At 32.3% G+C, this 22,823-nt stretch overlaps 2 protein-coding genes across 2 annotated transcripts in view; both read left to right on the top strand.

The window, feature by feature from the left end:
• LOC138943228 (uncharacterized protein CG3556) overlaps window positions 1-22,823 on the top strand; it is a 104,981-nt gene that overhangs the window by 15,237 nt on the left and 66,921 nt on the right. The gene's annotated exons all lie outside the window — the stretch shown is intronic.
• On the top strand, window positions 20,811-21,812 carry LOC138943227 (uncharacterized). The gene is made up of 3 exons (XM_070313836.1): window positions 20,811-20,843; window positions 20,975-21,546; window positions 21,617-21,812. Exons 1-3 carry the CDS (start codon window positions 20,833-20,835, stop codon window positions 21,646-21,648), a joined length of 615 nt encoding a protein of 204 aa, XP_070169937.1. The 5' UTR covers window positions 20,811-20,832; the 3' UTR covers window positions 21,649-21,812.

Here is a 22,823-nt window from a genome sequence, read left to right as displayed (position 1 = left end):
CTAAGGTTTTAAGGAACATGTTACCGGAGCAATTAAGAAATAGGTTAGAAATTGTGGGAAATGAGAGTGAAAGGCAAACACGACAAGCTGGGGATATTGCAATAAAGTATCGCAGAACAAGGAGTGCGCAAAAGAGTATGTTTTACGAAGGAGTGAAAATGTATAACGCCTTGCCAGCTGAAATAAAGCGGAATGAAAGAATTGTGCCGTTTAAGCGAATGTTAAATGAGTATATTGTAATTAATGTAAACTAGATTTGTATTACAAATAGCTGAGAAAGCTAATAAATCTCTCTCTCTCTCTCTCTCTCTCTCTGTGTGTGTGTGTGTGTGTGTGTGTGTGCGCGCGCGTGCGTGCGTGCGTGCGTGCGGGCGTGTGTGTGTGTGCGCGCGCGCGCGCGCGTGTGTGTGTGTACAGGGTGGTCCTCGTAACGGTCGCCACGATTTTTAAGACACTTACAATAATCTGACATAAAAAAGTTTCAAACAAAAGTTGTGTGGCTTCAAGGGGGCCATAAGATGGTGACAATGATTTGACCTTGGAAAATCATTTGAAGGTCATGTGAAGGTCAACTTTAAAATCTTAAATAGAAACCCCCACTTTTTATTTAGTATTCTAGTATTATATAAAAAATAAAATATCTTGTAAAATATTTAGTTTTTGATAATCTTACCGTAATACTTTTATGTACAGAATAATCAATTAGTGTAAAAAAACAAATAATTGTTTTAAAAAATACATTGTAAACTATTACATACTTTTTCATAAAAACAATTTTTTTATACTAATTGATTTCTCTCATTATTCTGTACATAAAAGTATTACGGTAAGGTTATCAAAAACTAAATAATTTACGAGATATTTTATTTTTTATATCAAAATATGTCAGATTAAAATATAAAATAACTCAAAAAGTACTTAATGAAAAAATACTTTATTATAGTGTTTTGGAAAGCTCTCGATGTCAGCTACAAGAATACTAAATAAAAAATGGGAGTTTTTATTTAAGATTTTAAAGTTGACCTTCACATGATCTTCAAATGATTTTCCAAGGTCAAACCAATGGTACCATCTTATGGCCCCCTCGAAACCAAACAACTTTTATCTGAAACATTTTTCTCTTCCGGGCTTGGTTTTTGAGATATTTGTCTGAGGAAATTAAAATGGGACACCCTGTATATATATATATATTCTTCGAGATTTGCAGGCAGCGGGTCGACAGAGATGAGTTACCATGCACGATCTCGAAAATGCGTCGCGGACGAAATAATAGAAGCACTAGAGCAAAAAAGAGTAACAGTCATAGGGAGAAAGAAAGACAGAAAGGTAGAGGGGAGAGAAAGAGGAGAGGAGAGAGAGAGAAGGGGAGAGAAAGAAAGAGGAGAGTGATATATATATTTGTGTGTGTGTGGTGTATGGTGCATATATGTGTGAAGGCAGTAGACGCTGTGATATCGATTGCACGTAATATTGCGCGCTACGAGACCGTATTCCGACCTAAACTTTCCAACTCCCGGCGCCCCTCGTGTATTCCTCTTGCTCCGGTATAGTACAACTGCCTACAGACGCACGATTTATAGCGTGAATAGAGATACCGTGTCTGTGCATATGTGCGCGCCACACCGATCTCTTTGTGAAAACGTTTCATCAAGTAAGATGGGTAGATTCGCTGATAGCCACGATGACGACATGATAACGCTTGTTCGATACGATCGGTTGCTGCACAGGCTGTAAGTGTACGAATTCACGCATATTCCCTATTATTACTGAAAAGTAAACACCGATGAATCAGATGCGCGATTTTTGCACGCTACGGCTCTATATCGAAAATGATAAATGTATAAACGAATAGATTTGATATATTTTATATATGCAATATATTTAATATTATATTTATGTTTTTATATTTTTTTACATATTATTTTTTTATTTTTTACATATTATTATATTTATTTTGTTATTATATTTTTGGATATTATATTTTGTAACTGAGAGTGAGAAAGAGAGAGAGAGTTAATTTTCAGCTACAGTAAATTAATTATAAAAAATAAATATCGTTAAATATATTTCGTTAATAATGTATTAATATAAACTGATCAGAATAATCATTGAATTTAAATTTGATGATAATATTTGGATAATAATTTAATATTTAATTAATGATAATATTAATTTATAATATTTATGTGTCTATATACATATAAAGGCAAATATGTAACACCGTTTTTTTACTTCATAAATAACTATTCGAAAGATAATTGACGCATCTAATTCTTTTTATATAAATCTCTTTTATATTGCCAAAAGAAGCGTGAGAATTTTTACATCATTCTACATTATTCTTATATTATTCTACTTTATTATTACACAACGTGCTGGTTATAAACCAGCTAATTATTCTCTTAACATTCGATATCAAGAGACACGGTAGTCTCGCGCCAAGTCATGTGCAGCATCAGCAAGGCGTACTGTGTATCTTCACGCGAGCCGGCCAGTTGAAAGTAACTGAAATTATTAGATTTCAATATCGGTTGGATTGATTGAGATCTTACTAGGCTTAATTGATAGCTTCGGTATTAATTATATAACGAAAATATCTTTATCTTCGCTCTATATGTATCGTGAACGGCTATATTATGACGCAAAGTCACAATATGGAAATTTTCACTTAAGAAACGTCGACCACAAGAAAATGTATTTTTCTAGCTTTACACGCAAGATGGCGTTAGCTGAAAATAAAGTTATCGACAATGCATAGTACTGTATATGGGGGGTTTCGTTTGCCTACATTCTCGATTGCCAACAGCTTCGTTTGCCTACAACATTTTGCCGACAGCTTCGATTTCCGATTGCCTGCAGAGCGATTGCCTACAAGCATCATTGTGCACATATAAAAATTAAAAATACGAACATACGTTTGCACACATAACGTTATTGCGCACATACACCTTGCACACATGACGTTATTGCGCACATACACATTGCACACATGACGTTATTGTGCACATACACATTGCACACATAGTATTATTGCACACATAAAATACGAAAATCGATTTAACGTTCTGCATACAAGACTTTATTGCGCGCATACACATTGCACATATGACCATATTGCACATATAAAATAAGGAATTAATATTAACGTTTTGCACACATGATTTTATTGCGCACATACAGATTGCACACATGACCGTGTTGTACACATAAAATAACATTTGGACACCGTATGATTGGATACCGCACGATTGGACATCGCATAATTGAGTACCGCAAACCCATGTGGAACCTCTCTTCGCTATAAAAAACAAACATTTTTTAATACGAAGAGAGGTTCCACATGGGTTTACAATTTTCTACACGAAACGAGTTTTTACATGGGTTTTCAACTTTCCACGTAAGGCAAGGTTTAACACAAATCAACGTATCTAGTTTTTTGATAATGGAGCCCCTCGCATGGGTGGCGGAAGATACTTCTTCCACGCATATACTTTTTAATGCGAAATGAGATTCCATATGGGTTTGCGATTCTCAATCATGCGGTATCCAATCGTTATTTAAGCGTGCAATGCGGTCATGTATGCAATTTGTATATGCGCAATAAAATCATGTTTGCAGAACGTTAATATGATTTCCTTATTTTATGTGTGCAATACGGTCATGTGTGCAATCTGTATGTGCGCAATAAAGTCATGTGTCCAAAACGTTAATTCGATTTTCTTATTTTATATGTGCAATGTGTATGTGCGCAATAACGTCATGTGTGTAATCTGTATGTGCGCAATAAAATCATGTGTACAAAACATTAATACAATTTCCTTATTTTATGTGTGCAATGTGTATGTGCGCAATAACGTCATGTGTGCGAGCTCTATGTATGCAATAAAGTCATGTGTGCAATGTGTATGTGCGCAATAATGCTTGTAGGCAATCGCTCTGCAGACAATCGGGAATGTTGGCTATCAGAACTGTCGGCAAAACGTTGTAGGCAAACGAAGCTGTTTGCAATCGGGAATTTAGGTAAACGAAGCCTCCCTTATATATAGGGTGTATCCTAAAAAGTGGGAAGTAATGCAATGAGAAATTCAGGACACAAGAGTAAAAGAAGAAATTCATTAAACATATGTCCAATATGAGCGTGTTTTTAAGTTATAGCTTGTTTTATTTTTCATCAGAATTAAGATAATTATGTTTCCGCATACAAAAGTCTAGCTCTGACTGCATTACCGTGGATTAATCCATACATATGATGTACGTCTGCCATTTCATTGTTTGACCAAACCATAGTTTTCACTTAAACGTACTTCTATCGTTAATAGTACTAACGTACAACACGAATATCTTATCTTAACTGAACACAAGATATGAACCATATCACTTACAACACAAATAATACGCATTTATGTTTACAAATTAACGAAACCTTAAGTTCTTTAAATCTTGTACATAAACAGCAAACCGATATCCAAGTATGCTATCTTAACTCTACTGTAAAATAAAACAAGCTAAATGTTGTGTCTCTAGCCGTTAAAGAAGAGGTCTTTAGGGATTTGTACGCCCAAAGGATTAGGATCTACGCTCGTAATAAGACACTCCCGGACGTTAGGTAGAAATTAGTATATTTTGCAAAGTACACTTTCACTCATTCACGATTATAATAATCGAGCGCGATATGTACGGTACTTCGATACTGTGCGATAATATTACTAAACGAGCGAGCGAGCGATGTTAATGAGCTATGTTACTGAGCTATGTTACTGAGCTATGTTACTGAGCTATGTTACTGAGCTAGCTCGCGGTGCATCTCGCGCTTATTATATATCTTAATTAGTTAAGTGCTTGATTGGGGAGGAGTCCCTGACCGAAGCATGTCTCGTGCTCCGCTTGTCAGTCTTCTCGTCAGCTGCTTACTCAGCTTCTGAGAACTTGACCGTGACTTCCTTCTCTTTAGTCACGTAACTTTACTTTATTTTATTAATAATCTTTTATTCTTTATTTTTTTTTAAATTCCTTTTCCTTGGGCTCTTTCCCTAATTTTAATGCTTTGCTTTAGTCAGCTCTTTCCTAATCTTTTCTCTACTTTGTTTGTTTTATCTTTTAATATTAAGAAATTGGTTGGGTTACGACATATAATTTGAAAACAAGATCATATCGAACATATGTTTATATGAACTTTTTCTCTTATTTTTGTATCCTGAATCCCCCATTGCAATACTTCCCTCTTTTTATACACCTTGTATATATATATATATATATATATATATATATATATATATATATATATATATATATATGCGTGTACATGCGTGCGCATATGTGCGTGCCTGTTTGTGTGTGTGTACGCTCGAGCGTGCGTTTGTGTGTGTGTGCGTGCGTGTGTAAAATATACAGTGTCCTAGACCCTAGACCATCCGTACACCCTTTTTCTTTCAAAAACTAAGCATTTTAGAGAAAAACGTTTTGAACAAAAATTGTATCGTTTTGAGGGGAATATAAGATGGTGTCATTGGTTTGACCTTGGATGGCATCGTTAAGGCCAAGTCAAGGATATCTTTAATTTCTTAAATGGAACCCCCTATTTTTCATTAAACATTCTTGTAGCTTATCTCAAGAGCTTTCCAAAACACTATTTTTTTGAAAATTATTTACAATGTATTTTTTTAAATAATTATTTGTTTTTTTTGGCACTAATTGATTTGTCTCATTATTCTGTATATAAAAGTATTACGGTAAGATTATTGAAAACTAAACATTTTACAAAATATTTTATTTTTTATATCGAAATATGTCATATTAAAATATAAAATAACTCAAAAAGTATTTTATGAAAAAATACTTTATTATAGTGTTTTGGAAAACTCTCGACATAAGCTATAAGAATATGTAATAAAAATAGGGGGTTCTACTTAAGAAATTAAAGGTGTCCTTGACTTGACCATAACGATGCCATCCAAGGTCAAACCAATGACACTATCTTATGTTCCCCTCAAAACCATACAATTTTTGTTCAAAACATTTTTCTCTAAAATACTTAGTTTTTGAAAGAAAAGGGGTGTACGGGTCTAGGACACTATATACTGGGTAGCCCATTTTAATCCATCCAGTCGAATATCTCAATAATCAAGCCCGAAAGAGAAAAATGTTTCAAACAAAAGTTGTGTGGCTTTAAGGGGGCTATAAGATGGTGACAATGATTTGACCTTGGAAAATCATTTGAAGGTCATGTGAAGATCAACTTTAAAATCTTAAATAGAAACCCCCATTTTTTATTTAGTATTCTTGTAGCTGACATCGAGAGCTTTCCAAAACACTATAATAAAGTATTTTTTCATTAAGTACTTTTTGAGTTATTTTATATTTTAATCTGACATATTTTGATATAAAAAATAAAATTCGTAAATTTCATAAAATATTCAGTTTTCGATAATTTTACCGTAATACTTCTATGTACAGAATAATAAGACAAATTAATTAGTGCCAAAAAAAAAAACAAATAATTGTTTAAAAAAATACATTGTAAATAATTTTCTTAAAAAATTTTTTTTTTATACTGATTTGTCTCATTATTCTGTACATAGAAGTATTACGGTAAAATTATCAAAAACTAAATATTTTACGAGATATTTAATTTTTTATATCAAAATATGTCAGATTAAAATATAAAATAACTCAAAAAGTACTTAATAAAAAAATACTTTATTATAGTGTTTTGGAAAGCTCTCGATGTCAGCTACAAATACTAAATAAAAAATGGGGGTTTCTATTTAAGATTTTAAAGTTGACCTTCACATGACCTTCAAATGATTTTCCAAGGTCAAATCATTGTCACCATCTTATGGCCCCCTTGAAGCCACACAACTTTTGTTTGAAACATTTTTCTCTTCCGGGCTTGGTTTTTGAGATATTCGACTGGATGGATTAAAATGGGCCACCCAGTATATATACAGGGTGTCCGAAAATTCATGCAACACTCTTTAAGGGAAGATAGAAGGTGTTATTCTGAATAGAAATGTTTTGTATCAATTTATGATTTTCTCAATATTTAAGAAAATATTAATTGTAAAAGATCAGCAAACGAAGTGCCGCGAGAAGCTCCCGGCGCGAAGATTCCTCCTAACGTCACTTGATACTAGGCCCGCGGCGAAGCAGTGGGATGGCGCGTGTGTATTATGTGTGTAATTCTTTCGATTGTCATAGCGAAGCGCGCTCGTAAAGCGCTCCTCTCACTGCTTCACCGCGGTCCCCTTATCAAGTGACAATAGCAGGCGCCTTCGCGCCGCGAGAAGCTCGCGGCGCGAAAACACTTCCTACAGTGGAGTCCCACTGTCACTTGATACTAGGCCCGCGGCAAAGCAGTGGGAGGAGCGCTTTGCGAGCGCGCTTCGTTATGACAACCGAAAGAATTACACACATAATGCGCGTTCTCCCACTGCTTCGCCGCGGGTCTAGTATCAAGTGACAGTGGGAAATGTCTTCGCGCCGCGAGCTTCTCGCGGCACTTCGTTGGCTTCTTTTACAATTAATATTTTCTTAAATATTGAGAAAATCGCAAAATGGTACAGGATTTTTCTATTCAGAATAACACCCTCTATCTGCCCTTAAAGAGTGTTGCGCGAATTTTCGGACACCCTGTATATATGTATGTACCATATATGTAATGTATTATAATATACATTCACTCTTTTTTTACATCGAATTCAATCAGATTAAATGATTTATATTGGGATCATTATCGAAAAAAAATTTATTATTTGGATAGTAGAAAAAAACCTAAAGAATATTTACAAAATCTTTTCGATTTATTTGGCTCTGAACAGATTTGCTACAAATTTATTATTGTTAATAATACCATTGTATATTTTTTTTATTTTTTTAAAGATGTTAATATGTATTATAAAAAAAGAATGATATCCCCAAAAACTTACCTTTTTAAAAAAAGGAAAGAAAGGCGCCAAGTACATGCGCCACTTGTGAAAAACTGTATTTATATATAGTTATAAAATAATGTTATTTTAAATTATTGAAAATAAAAACAAAAATATTTTAACCAAAAAAAATTGTACAAATATATCCTACAAAAATAATAATGATGTTATAGCCTGAAAAGGCTATACACGAATTAATAGATATATATTATTTTATACAATAAGCCATTGCTCAACGCGAATACAGATCACGTTACGAGCGTTGACCGAGCGAAGCGCTGACAACGCGAGCCACGCGCGAAGCCCGAGCGACCGCGCAATCACTCCATTGCGAAAACACGGAAATCAGGGCAAACGGAATAAGGAAATTGCGAAAATGCAAGCAAAGAAGTCCTACTAGAACTCCTCAGCTTGCATCCGAATCTTGCCGCCAAAACCGAGCGACGACACGTGGCCCGGCCGCCAAACGATCCCCTCCCGGGAAACCAAGGGGACATAATAAAAAGGCCGATCGCTAATAAGCGGCGGGCAGTCTTTATCATTAATTAATATTACGCGGGCAGTCTTTATCATTAATTAATATCACGCGGGCAGTCACAATAATTATCAAGCGGCAGTCAATAACGCTAATTACGGGCAACTGTTAAATTAAAGCCACGCAGTCGGCAGAAAGAAATACGAAAAATCCAGGAGCGAGCCTCGCGACCGAAACTCGGTTCCAGACACGCGCACGCCAAGATATCCGCTATCGCGATACGCGACGCGAGCTAATGTGCGGGAATTTTGTAATCAAGCCAATTTACGAATAAAGCAGATATATATTTATATTTATTCCGAATGCAAAAGTGTCATTTTCTTTTATAATAAAATCAGTGAGTTACTCGGGCGGAGCCCGAATTTCCAAATTCCTTCCGGCAAACGATCCCAACTACCGTGTCTCTCCGGAGGCATAACAATATCAACAACTTGCGCCAACTGAAAATAAAAATTAAACAAATATTTTAACCGAAAACGATTGTACAAAATAGCTATTTTAATTTCTTATAAAATAATAATATTAAAAAGTTGCGTTAACTAAATCAAAATTTATACTATATTTACAAAGTTTATTTATTTCCAATATGAAAAGAAAAAATATATCTAAAAATATAAAACACAGAAAACAAAATAAAAAAATTATAGAAAAATTAAAACTTAGAAAGTAATATAAAAAATTAAAAATCTATACAAAAATTAAAAATTAATACAAATAAAAAACAAAAAAAAATTTAATTTTATAGAGAAAAAAAAATCTTAACGATTCGGCCGGTTGCACATGTAATTGGGATACTTTTTACTTGTAAAAATTGTAGAGTTCATAAAAATGTTAACGTTTTTTCATTAAGTTGTAGTGATTTAAATGAAAAAGGTAAAAAGTGCAATTTTTACTTGATTTTAAAGTAATGATTATATTTTAACAATGAATATTAATTGAAAAAGCAATTAGTGCATGTTAAAGTGCCGACTCTTCTCTTTAAATTGCTTTTTTAATAATCATTGTGCGATAATTTTTTCACTAGTTATAAACGCTCAAAGTCAATAGATCGATTTTACTTCAGTAGTGAATAACTCGGCGAAAAAAAATCGTAGGACATTCATTAAAAAAGCAAATTAAAGATAAAACTCTGCTCTTTAAAATCCAATTAACGAAATTGTGCTACAATTTTTTTTTTCGGCATTTTTTGACAAACTTTTGAAAAATTTAGTTAATCGACGGACGTTGCTTTTTCGTAATGTAACTTCGTAACAAATGAAAAGAATTGAACTTGACTGAAAGATTCTAAAACTAGAAACTTCAAGCTTTGTAACGCTTTTTTATTGATCTCAATCTGATTATATGCGACGAAGTTGCAGCCACTTGAAAATTGCCTTTTTTGTAGAAGGAAGAAAGTGGCCCTTTAATTTTTTTGCGTAGTGTATAAGACGAATGAGAAGTATCGGTGATATGGGGTCTAAATAGCTTATTGTTAGAGGTAAGAGCAGTCGCCCGGCAAGCGAAAGACTCGGGTTTGATTACCGATTCAGCAACATCGCCCTGATATTTTTCTCGCCTACATCTCTCCAGGGGGATAAAGAGGGATTATTATAAATCTCGAATTGAGATCAAAAATTGATCAAAAATAAGATAAAAATTTTATGCCCTGTGTACATAATCAGTTTAGAAAAGAATCAGTTCATAGAAAACTTATTTTTCTATGAAATTGGCGCACTACCATCCGCGTATGGCTCTTACTAGCCAGCGATTATTTAAATTTGTGATATCACTAAAGATGCTTAATTTCTTATATAAATTGTGTAAATTTATTTAATTCATAAAAGAGATTTTTTAAATTCATAGAATATTATTTTATTTGGGCTTCTATATATATTTTGTGTTTCGAATAAACTATCTATATAACCACAATTGCTTATTTAAACACAAAAATAATTTGCCCGATTACTGAACAATCAGTTTAATACTTTGAATCTCCCTTGTTTGGATTACATATAAAAAAACTAAATGTTTCACATTTTTGTTTTTAATAGCCGTGCTTTACAAACCTTATGTAAGTCTAATCTGACAAAAATTAAAACATGTGATAGATACATTACATTCAATTATTGTTTACAAGAAATTATGTAATTAATTATTATTTTCAAATGTAATTATAAAATATGTTACTGTGCTACGGTTCTATGTATTATAGGTTTAGCATTAAGGTGTATCAGACCATCCGTGCCAGCCGAATATCTCGAAAATTGAGAACAGCAAACAAAAATATTTCAGACAAAAGTTGTAGAGTTTCGAGTAATGCATTACATAGTAATATTAGTACAACTTTGAATATCGTCACGTGAAGGTCATCATAAATTTCTTGAAGGGAACCCCCATTTTTTATTACATTTTCTTGTAGCTTATCTTAAGAGCTTTTCAAAACACTATAATAAAGTATTTTTTCATTAAGTACTTTTTGAGTTATAATATTTTATATCTTAATCTGACATATTTTGATATAAAAAATAAAATATCTTGTAAAATATTTAGTTTTTGATAATCTTACCGTAATACTTTTATGTACAGAATAATCAATTAGTGTAAAAAAACAAATAATTGTTTTAAAAAATACATTGTAAACTATTACATACTTTTTCATAAAAACAATTTTTTTATACTAATTGATTTCTCTCATTATTCTGTACATAAAAGTATTACGGTAAGGTTATCAAAAACTAAATAATTTACGAGATATTTTATTTTTTATATCAAAATATGTCAGATTAAAATATAAAATAACTCAAAAAGTACTTAATGAAAAAATATTTTATTATAGTGTTTTGGAAAGTTCTCGAGATAGCTACAAGAATATGTAATAAAAAATGGAGGTTCCATTTAAGAAATTTATGATAACCTTCACGTGACCTTGGCAACGCTATTCAATGGCATACTAATATCACTATGTAATGCGATACCTAACCCTACAACTTTTATATAAAATATTTTTGTCTGCCGGTCTCGGTTTTCGAGATATTCGATTGGCATGGGTGGTTTGATATAGCCGTATATGAAAATTATTATTTTTGTTACTCTCCTTCTATTTTTTATTAAACGTATACATATAGTAGAATTTGGAATTAAAAATATAATCTCATTGAACTGTATATTGATATTCCGCGAATCGAAATCGATATTACTCGAACACAATCGGCACTCGCGTACCACAACGTAAATAATTAACACTCTTTCAAAAGAACAAAAGGAACTTTAATAATAACTAAGAACACAGAACACAAAGCACAAAACAGATAATCTCGTAGTCCGTCAATCCGTCCGCTCGAAATCACTACCGACTCGAAATTTTAAGATGGCCAATCTCTCTCAAGATGTCCACCGTTGTTTAATAATAACTCTTAGCAACGTGTTTGAGGATGTTCTCCCGAAGACGGGTATAGCAGATTCAGGAATAATCGCCATAGACAACTCGCAAGGACGCAACACTAGTCCTCCTCTTCAAGATTGTCGTCCAGACAATCAATGGTAGGAGGGCTCTTTTAAATTGAATGGGTTGACTGTTGTCCTCTTCTTCTAAAGCGTTGACTCCAGGGTGCCTTAATTACTTCCTGCTCTACTCTGAGCTGCTGCTACAGGTCACCGAGCGCTATTATTTGTCGGCCCCAATCACACACTCTCCAGGAATATACAAGATACTGCCAGTCGAACCCGCTTCATTGACAAAAATGTCCAATGTCCAATGTCGACTCCAAAACGGTTTCCTGCTCTATCTTGAGCTGCTGCTGCAGATTACCGAGCATCGTCAATATCCAGAACCCAATCGACTTCGATAGATCTTGAAATTGCAGTAGCTGTAGCTTGTTCTTCGTCTTATTTCCGGAAATATGCTGCCGCATCTCCGCATCTCAAGATAAGAGAGCGAATTTTCGGACAAGAGGGAGGTATCTACTGTGGACCCGATATCCTCATATGAGGACTCCTCAAGCCCCTGCCTCGGCATTCGCCCTATGACTTCTACTGTATCAGCTCTAATGCTTTTTAAAGAAAGAAGAAGAGTGTCAACTCATTTAGTGAAACGATTGATTACAACCAATAAATATCGATTATCTATTGAAGTAATGGGAAGAAGACCAAGTATATCCATCTGAACTCTTTCAAATGGAGAATCTACATTATAAATTTGTAATGGAGATTTTACTTTTTCTGAAGGACTTTGTTTCGCTACACAAATTTTGTAGGAACGATACCAATCATCCACATGATATTTATATATAGCCCAGTAAAAACGTTTCCGGATCTTCTCCATTGTTTTATTAACCCCAAAATGACCGCCGGACGAGGAATCATGGGTTACTTTCAATATTTCATTTATGCAATTTCTAAGAACAATAATCTGAAAAATAATATATTTTAAATTTGAAGATTCTCCCACTTTTTATATAGAACATCATTCTTCAAAATTAATGCATCCCAATATAACCAATATATTTTTGCCGAAATATCATGTATGGCAATTTCTTGTCGAGGAGGACATATTCCTGATTCCTTTCCTCGTAAAAAAATCGAAATTATTGGATCCTCCGATTGTTTCTTCCGTTCTTCTAAAAAATCTTCCCCTAAAATTATTCGAGCAACCAAATTCTCTTTAAATTCTACTTTTGTACAATAATCACTAACCTAATTCCGCAGAAGGATGTCTTGACAGCCCATTAGCATTTTGATGTAGTTGTCCCTTCCGATGAATGATTTCAAATTCATATTGCTGCAATCTTTTTAACCAACGAGCTAATTGACCTTCTAAATTCTTAAAGGAGATCAATCAATGAAGTGAAATATGATTCTTTCGAATTATGAATTTTTTTCCATATAAATAATGAAAAGACTTCAGTGATTTCACAATAGCCAATAATTTCCTTCGAGTCACGCAATAATTCTTTTTTTTTACTTAAAATTCGGCTGAAATAGACAATAACTTTTTCAGTTCCATCTTGAATTTGTGATAAAACTGCTCCAATCCCATGAGTTGAAGCATCATTGTCAAGGATAAACTCTTCCTTTTTCATAGGAAAAGATAAAATTGGTGAATAAATCAATTTTTGTTTCAACTCTTCAAATGTTTGTTGATAAGATTGAGACCATTCAAATGTGACCTGATTCTCAGTGAGCATAAACAAAGATTTTGCTATTAAAGAAAAACTTTTCACAAATTTTCTATAGTAGAAACAAAATCTTAGAAAACTTCGAATCTGTTTCTTATTTTGAGGAATAGGCTAGTCCTTTACAGCAGTTATTTTCTCAGGATCTGTAATGATGCCTTGTTCTGATACAATGTCTTAGATATTTCACCTCTCTTCCAAAGAGAGAACATTTTTTGGGATTAATTTTCAAGTTTGCCATACATAAGCGAAGAAAAACGTTCTTTAGATTAGCCATCATTTCCTCAAATGGTTTGCTAAAAACAATCATATCATCAAGATATACCAAACATTTTAGATAAAATGTAAACACTCAAGTTTGCCATACGTAAGCGAAGAAAAATGTTCTTTAGATTAACCATCATTTCCTCAAATGGTTTGCTAAAAACAATCATATCATCAAGATATACCAAACATTTTAGATAAAATGTAAACGCTCAAAAGTAACTGGAGCATTGCATAAGCCAAATGGCATGACTGTAAATTACCATAAACCATTTCTTACGGAAAACGCCGTCTTTTCTTTATCCTCAGAAGAAAGTTTCACTTGCCAATATCCATTCTTTAGATCTAGAGTGGAAAACCAGGAATTCCCTGATAACTGATTCAAAATATCCTCAATACGTGGTAGAGGATAAAAATCCTTGACCGTGACTGCATTTAACTTCCTATAGTCCACACAAAATCTTAATGATCCATCCTTTTTCTTAACCAGTACCACAAGAGAAACCCACGGATTTTAAGATTCTTCAATTACATCTTGCAACTTCATTTCCTGAATAATCTGACTTATTTCATCTGTAAGATGTATGGAAACTCTTCGAGGAGCCTGTTTAATAAGATTGGAATCCTTTATGTTGATGACATACTTTAAAACTTCATAGTTTCCTGCAATTAAATCTTCCGAAAACACATCCTAAGATTCGTTTAAAAATTTAGCAAAAACATCCCTTTGAGACATATTTCGGTTTTTAGAGTTTTCTTCAAAAAATGTCCCCGAGAAACAAAGAACTTTCTTTTCAGAAATGACTCGCGAACATGGAAACTCAACATCAGTACGACACTCAAAATTCCCGAATTCAGACTCAAAAGTTTTGCCCAAATCAATCATTTCAAGAAAATCAATTTTTAACAATCATCCGAAATATTAGCAACTAGCATCGGAACATCCAAAGAATACTTTCCTAATTCTATTCCAACAATAATTTTATAATCCACTGAAATAGTCTCTCCCGTTAGATATTTCAAACTATATCCATTTATTTCATATAGTTGCTTTGGTCCCCTAAACAAGCTTTCATTTAAAATCGAAACATCGGAGCCTGTATTTATTTTAAATACAATTTCCACCATCTAACATTCCCTTGTAACAGAAAGAATTTTTTTTAACTCTATTTATTTTGTAAAAACGATTATATAATCTTTCCGGGGCATTTATTTTGTTACCCGAACTTGCCCCACAGAATTCGACTAATGCTTGTTTTCCATTAAAGACGGGCATTTTGAACAGAAGTGCCTTTGAGCATCACACTGCCAACATTCTTTCTTTGTCTGCAAGAATTTATTTTTTTTATCCTTATATTTGAATTTACTTTGTTTTACGAAGTTTTTCATATCAAAATCTTTTTCCTGTTTTCCATTTTCTTGTTTAAAATTAAATTTATGAAATTTATTATTATTTCCTTGTTGACTATATTTATTTTTAACAAAACTATTTTTTTGTATGACTTTACCAGCCATTGCCCTTTTTACAGCTGATTTTAAAGAGAAAACACTCTCCAGCTGTAAAATACATTTCATAAATCCGTCTGATAGCGCGGCGATAAACTGCGCGCAAGCAATTTTATCTCTCACCTCATGTGGTCATTCGGGATAAGTCAAACGAGACAATCTCTCTAAATTTGCATCTAAGATTGGTAAATCTTCCGAATATTTTTGTTTCCTATTTATAAATTGGGTGTAATATGTCTAAGCTAAATGCCCTTCCCCAAAACGAAATTCTAATTTCGATTTTAACTCCTAGAATCGTAAATTTTCAAGTTTAAAAATTCCATCTAAAACCGAACGCGGTTTTCTCCTCAAACATGATGTTAACGCTACTATCTTAAAAGAATCATTCCACAAATTAATTTGCGCTATCTGATCGAACTGTGTCATATATTCGCATAAAGGGACACTTCTATCATAATTGTCGGGTTTCAGTTATATCCAAGCTCATACACACATACATTTTCTCTAAAAGAATTTTGGCTTCGAGCTACCGGATCTCTATTATTAGTTGGACTTAGCTGTGTTTGCCGTTATCGGAAAATCTCTCTCATTCGGTGTAGCTCACTGTCCCGCTCACGCAGTTGCTATTCAAACTCAGCTCGCATCCGCAATCGCTCCTCGCAAAGCTCCCGAATTTCCCGCATTGCAGAGTAATTGTCTCCAACGATGGCCCCGATGCCGCATCTTGAAACATCGTCGAAGCACGAACTCTCTTTCGTGTGGAAACTCCCGTTATCGAATCCTGTTGCTCCATTGCCTCCCAATAGCTCACGCTTTTTTTTTAAAATACATAAAACGGTCCGCCGTATCCTGGACGAGCCTCTAAAATGTTGCGTTCGCGGATCGAAATCGATATTACTCGAATACGCACGACACAGCCGGCACTCGCGTTCCGCAATGTAAATAATTAACACTCTTTTAAAAGAACAAAAGGAACTTTAATAATAACTTAGAACACAGAATAGATAGTCTCATAATCCGTCAATCACCACCGACGCGAGACTCTAAGAGACGGTCTCTCTCAAGATATCCGCCGTTGTTTAATAACAACTCTTAGCAATATGTTTGGGGATGTTCTCCCGGAGACGAGTACAGCAGATTCAGGAATAACCACCACAAACAATTTGCAGAGACGTAACACTATATTTATGGAAATGCTTGTTTCTCCAGTTATCTTTTTACTTGTTTTTTTAGTTATTACTATCAATAAATAGTAAAGCGAATATTAAGGTCATATAGTTACATTTATTATAATTGTGATCAACTTATCTATATAAATCATTCTTTTATTTACTATCTGTTAATTGGTATATTTTACTATATACAATTAATATTTAAACTTATTATAATTTGTAGTAAAATTTTTATATAGTAGTTGGCAGAGAAATATGTGCGTATAAGGTTATTATTACCAACATTATATGTAGTAGTAACAACTATGAAAATAGGAATTTCTACATAATTATTTTACTTTATGATAATAAATACCACATTCTTTTCTCTTCGTGTACAAAAGTGGGAAAATGTCATAGAAATATTTCTACGAAAAATAAAAAAGTACAGAATTAATAGAACAATGTTATAACTTATAATTCTCCAAGTAGTATACAAAAGGGTATGTTCTAGCGCAGATTTTTTCTTATATCAAAATCATATATAAAATCATTCATAAAAGCAATAAAATTAAAAAAAAAAGATAACCATGTGCGTCCTTCAGATTTAGCATAAAGACTAAGCGTCCTACGGACTAAACCTTTCAGGTGCCTTTCTGACGCATCAAAGCGCTCGGATCACATATCACTCAGTAATTAGTCATGTTTAACTGTTATCTTCGTATGGCTCAGGGAGATAACACATGCCTAGTAATCTTGAGATTGCCGGTTCGAATCCCAACAATTTAAGATTTTATTTGCCAAGTGCGGCCGGCTTGGTAAATAATATGGCATGTAAAAAATAACTGAGTGGCGTTGTATGTGTGTGTCCTGGCGCCAGGAATAGGAATAGGCAAACCTTCAGTTCTTGAATGTGAAACATTCGATAAGAGCTATACAATTCTCTCTGTCACATCTAGGAAACTAGATATGAATTAGAAAAGAATGTATACCTCAGGGGTCCCTATAAGAGTGTTAAACTTTGAATCAAGAAATAAATTAAAGTTAAATAGAACTAAAAAGAAAAAAATCACCTGACGGTATGTACTCAAAATAAAAAAAAAAAAAAACTAGCGCTGGCGAGCACATACCGTCAGGTGATTTTCCTCATAAAGGTTTTTGCATCTTTCAACAATGTCTTAGTAGGTCACTGGCACAGTGTTAATTCACTTGTAAACCTACTTAAGATATATTTTTTTCTTTCAATTAATATTTTTTTCCATACTGGAAACATTCTTTTTAATTCAGGTCAAGCGTTTGAAAGGTACCTGAAAGGCAGCTGAAAGGTTTAGTCTGTAGGACGTTTAGTCTGTAGGACGCCTTGTAATAGTTCATTAATAAATTTGTCTAATTTGATATGCCATTCTAGTTTAAAATGTCTAGTCATATATCGTTTTGGAACTTCTTTAAAGCATACACCACAAGTAATTTTTTCATTTTGAAGTTTTTTACATTCGTAACAGGTGTAACTGATTCCATATTTTAAATTATTTGCTTTAACAAAATTACAATGTGGTTTAATGATTTGACATGTGGAACATTTCCTCTCCATTTATTATATAAAATTTTTTATTAATTCATCACTCTATTTAGTTGAAAAAATATTAAAAAGAAAAGGAAATAAAGTTTATGTTAAATGGTTAGGCTTTGATAATACACATAACCAATGGATAAATAAGAAGGATCTAATCACTTCGTAAGCATCCTTCGGACTAAACATCCTACGTACTAAACATCCTACGGACTAAACCTTTCAGGTGCTAGTCTTTCAGACGCTAGTCTTTTAGACACCTTTCGGGCGCCTTTTGATGCTTTTCAAATGCTTGAGCTGAATTAATAAAATGATGAATTATGTTCAGAACTTTCACATATTTAAGAATGTTAAAAATGTTAACTCTAAAAATTATGTTGATAAAAATTTTCGTTAATAAATGGAGCCATCAATTAGTAACGAATTTCCTTTTCATGAAAATATTTTTTCTCAACCAAGAAAAAGGAAAGATGGGATTATAAATAAATCAAAAGACTTTAAAGAATTACCAAATAATTATTGCAATGAAGAAGAAGAAGTAAAAATTGTTAGAGCTAAAGGCGTGTGGAATAACATGCTTGTTGATTATTCGTTCTACTCGGATATAAATAGTTGTGATTTAAGTATATTTCTTAGAAGAACCAAACCATACGTAGAAGATAAAATACGAACTGGATTTATAGAAAACATACAGCAGTAACAGTAAAATTAGTTGCAAAGGTGCAATATCATGTATTGGATTTATGTGGTAATGTAACTGACTTACACACACATTATTTTCATAGTAACGTTGAGCATATTTTATCTGAGGATATCATATATATATATATATATATATATATATATATATATATATATATATCAGATATAATCAATTTTATGCATAATATCATTTTAAATAAATTTGCTAGCTTTAATGCAAAAAACACCAAGTTTACATTCGATAGAGTTATTCAACTTGATTTACAGTCCGATAAATACACCCCTCTTCGAGGTGGAACTTATGTTAAATTACCTAATTATATTATAGCAAAAAAATGCTGTGTTAATGTTAAGAATACTAAAACTAATAAATTTAAATGTGAGAAGCAAGAAAATCTTAGATGTTTTGAGTATGCATTAGAGAGTATACTTAATCCAGTTAATAAAGACCCTAACAGATCTTCCAAATATGATATATCGAGGTATGAAGTGTTAAATATGAATTATCCTGTACAAATTATGAAAGAAAATATAAAAAAATATGAAGATTTTTTAAATATAGCTATAAATGTTTTTAGAGTAGATGAGAATAATGATTCGTCGAATGTAAAGAATTCAAGAACCGAAGGTTCGTCGTTTACTATTGGTCAAGCTATTGTAAGTGATAATTATAAAGATAGAAAATGTATAAATCTTTTAATATACAAAGAGAGAGAGCATGTAGTTGGAATTAAAAATATGAGTGCTTTATTAAAAGGACAAATAATAAAAAAATGTAGAAAGCGATACTTATGTGAAAAATGCAACGATTCATTTGAGAAAGAAGAAAAGTATAATGATCATGTTGCTTTGTGTATATATGAAAAACAAAAAATAAAAATGCCCACTAAATTAAATAGACAATATTTTTCCATAGGTGCGGAGCAATATCACCCATATACAATTAGTTCAGATTTCGAAGCAACATTACAAAAGTCAATTATGAAGAATGTTATTCACGAGCATAAGCCAAATAGTTTCTGCTTTGATACAATAGACGAAACACAATTAATAAATAATGGAAGTGTTGAACAGTTAATGAATGAATTTAACAACCTTATCGTTAAATATGCAAAAAGATATTATGAACTTAGAAAAGTAAATAAACCAATAGCAATGACAAAAGAAGATACTGACAATTTCAGAAAAGCTAAAAAATGTCATATTTGTAATGGTGAATTTTCTGACGAGGAAAGGCACCCGAAGGGCTTAGTCCAAAGGACGCTAAGTAAAGTAAGAGATCACGATCACTATACAGGACGTTATCGCGGGGCAGCCCATACCAATTGCAATTTAAAACTAAAATTACCAAATTTTGTACCAATATTATTTCATAATTTGGAATACGATTCTAAATTATTTCTAAGATGGATTTTGAAACTAGGTGCTAAATACACACGGAAAAATAAAAAAGCTCTAAATATAATGCCAAACACAAAAGAAAATTATGTTACAATTTCCATAAATAACGTAGTTGTTGATCAATATGAACAACAGTATGACGTATCAAAATGTAAAGAATGCAATAAAAAATATAAGAATGAAATTATTGAAACCTGTAAAGAATGCAATTCGAAAACCATCATTAAAAAGAAAGGAGATATTAATAATATACATATGGAGGTGAGATTCGTTGATACATTTAGATTTATGGACAAAAGTTTAGATTCATTAATTAAAAACTTACTAGATGTAAACGATTGTTTTTGTTCACGCTGCAAATCTGTCCAAGAAATAACAAATATGAAGTTACTTCCTATAAACGAACATGATGTACTTAAAATGATTGGGAGATGCAAAAAGTGTAATGGAAATGTATTTAAACCTGTTGATTATTCCAAATTTAGAACTATGTTAAAGAGATTTAAAAAAGAAGACTTACATTTAGTTCTACAAAAGGGAATTTATATGTATGAATGGATGGACTCTTATGCTAAAATGTATGAGTTATATTTGCCTAGCAAAAGTAAAGAATGGTATTCAACTTTAAATGATGAAAATGTGAGCCCTTCTAAACTTAAATTTGCACATAAAGTATATAGACATTTTAAATGCAAAACTATAAAAGAATATCATAATTTATACTTGAAATTAGATACTGTTTTATTACATGATGTTTTTGACAATTTCAGAGAAAAATGCTATAAAGAATATGGTCTTGACCCTGTATATTATATATCTGCTCCACATTTTGCTAATGATGCTTCATTAAAATACACTGAACAAACATTAGAATTATTATCAGATAGGGAAATGTATGAAACATATGAAACTGGAATAAGGGGTGGAATATCTATGATTCCACATAGATATGCACTAGCTAATAATTGTTACTTTTATGATAATAAAATTGGAAAGACTGTTAAACTATCCAAAGAAAAAGCGATAGAAAAAGGTATATATAACAGTAAAAAGCATGTTAGCTATATTTTATACTTGGATGCTAATAATCTATATGGATATGCGCTTAGTCAACCTCTTCCTATAGGAGAATTTAAATATGAAGGTGTAAATGATTTCACTCTTGAAACAATTAAGAGCTTACCCTATGACGGAGAATATGGTTATTCGTTTCTCGTTGATTTGGATATCCCATTGGAATTACATGATAAATTTAAAAATTATCCAATGTTACCCGAACATTATGTACCTAGTTATGATGAATTATCCGAATATCAAAAAGAAATGATATCTAAGGGAATTGGTAAAATACCAACTGGCACTAAACTTATGTGCACGTTAAAATCAAAGAATAATTATTTAATTGATTATAGAATGTTACAAGAATGCCTTAATCAAGGAATAATCTTAAAAGACATAAAAAAAGTAATATCATTTAGACAAAAAGTATGGTTGAAACCCTACATTGACTTAAACACAAAACTTAGACAAGAAGCTAAAAATGGATTTGGAAAGGACTTTTTTAAACTCATGAATAATTCAGTATATGGAAAACAAATGGAACAGGTAAGAAACAGATGTCAAGTGGATTTGTTTTATTCATATAAAAATTTTGCAAGATGTAAAAATTATGAAGATAGGCAAATAATAGATGATGATAAAGTTCTCGTGTATCGGAAAAAGAAGGAAATAACATTAAATAAACCCATATATGGTGGGTTTGTTGTTTTAGAGTTATCAAAGTTATTGATGTATAAGTTTTATTATAATTTTTTGAAGAAAAAATATAATGATAAAGCTAAATTGTTAGGAACTGATACTGATTCATTTATTATTTATGTGGAAACAGATGATCTTTACTTGGATATAAAAAAATTTATACAATACTTTGATACGAGTGATTATAAAATTGATTGGATGCCACAAGTAAATAAAAAAGTAATCGGTTTATTTAAAGATGAATATCTCGGAATACCCTTAAGAGAATGGGTTGGATTAAGATCAAAAATGTATGCTTTTAGATATGACGAAACTGAAACAAAGTTTTGTAAAAATACTAAAAAGTTTATAACAAAAATAAAAGAGAAAAAAGTATGTAAAGGAATAAAAAGATCAAATATAAAAAAAATGAAATTTGATATGTACAAAAACTGTTTGTTTGAAGGTAAAAGCACAACTGAAACTGTATACAATATTACATCAAAAGAGTTGAAACTTTACACTATTAAAACAAATAAAATAGCATTATCAGCATACGACGATAAAGTATATTTAAATAATAATATAGAAACGTCTCCTTTTGGTTATGAGAATACCAGGTAAAACCTGAAAGAACTTCTGAAAGAACGTCTGACAGACTAAGTCCGAAGGACGCTTAGTCCATAGGGTGCACTTCATGTAAGTCAATCATTACGCTCACATTTTTTAAGGGCGTCCCTTGGACTAAACGTCCTTCGGACTTAGCCTTTTCGGCGCCTTTCAGGTGTTTGACCTGAGTTAAGTTCAGACCCTCTCCTTCGAAAGTAAGTTTTAATTTATCAAATAGACCTATGTTATCTCCAAAACGAAAATACATTACAT

This window comes from Polyergus mexicanus, unplaced genomic scaffold, assembly GCF_030449975.1.
Source record: "Polyergus mexicanus isolate NDT 795.1 unplaced genomic scaffold, iyPolMexi1.0 SCAF_25, whole genome shotgun sequence".
Classification (NCBI taxonomy): Eukaryota; Metazoa; Arthropoda; class Insecta; order Hymenoptera; family Formicidae; genus Polyergus; species Polyergus mexicanus.
This window is presented reverse-complemented; position numbering and strand designations above follow the sequence as displayed.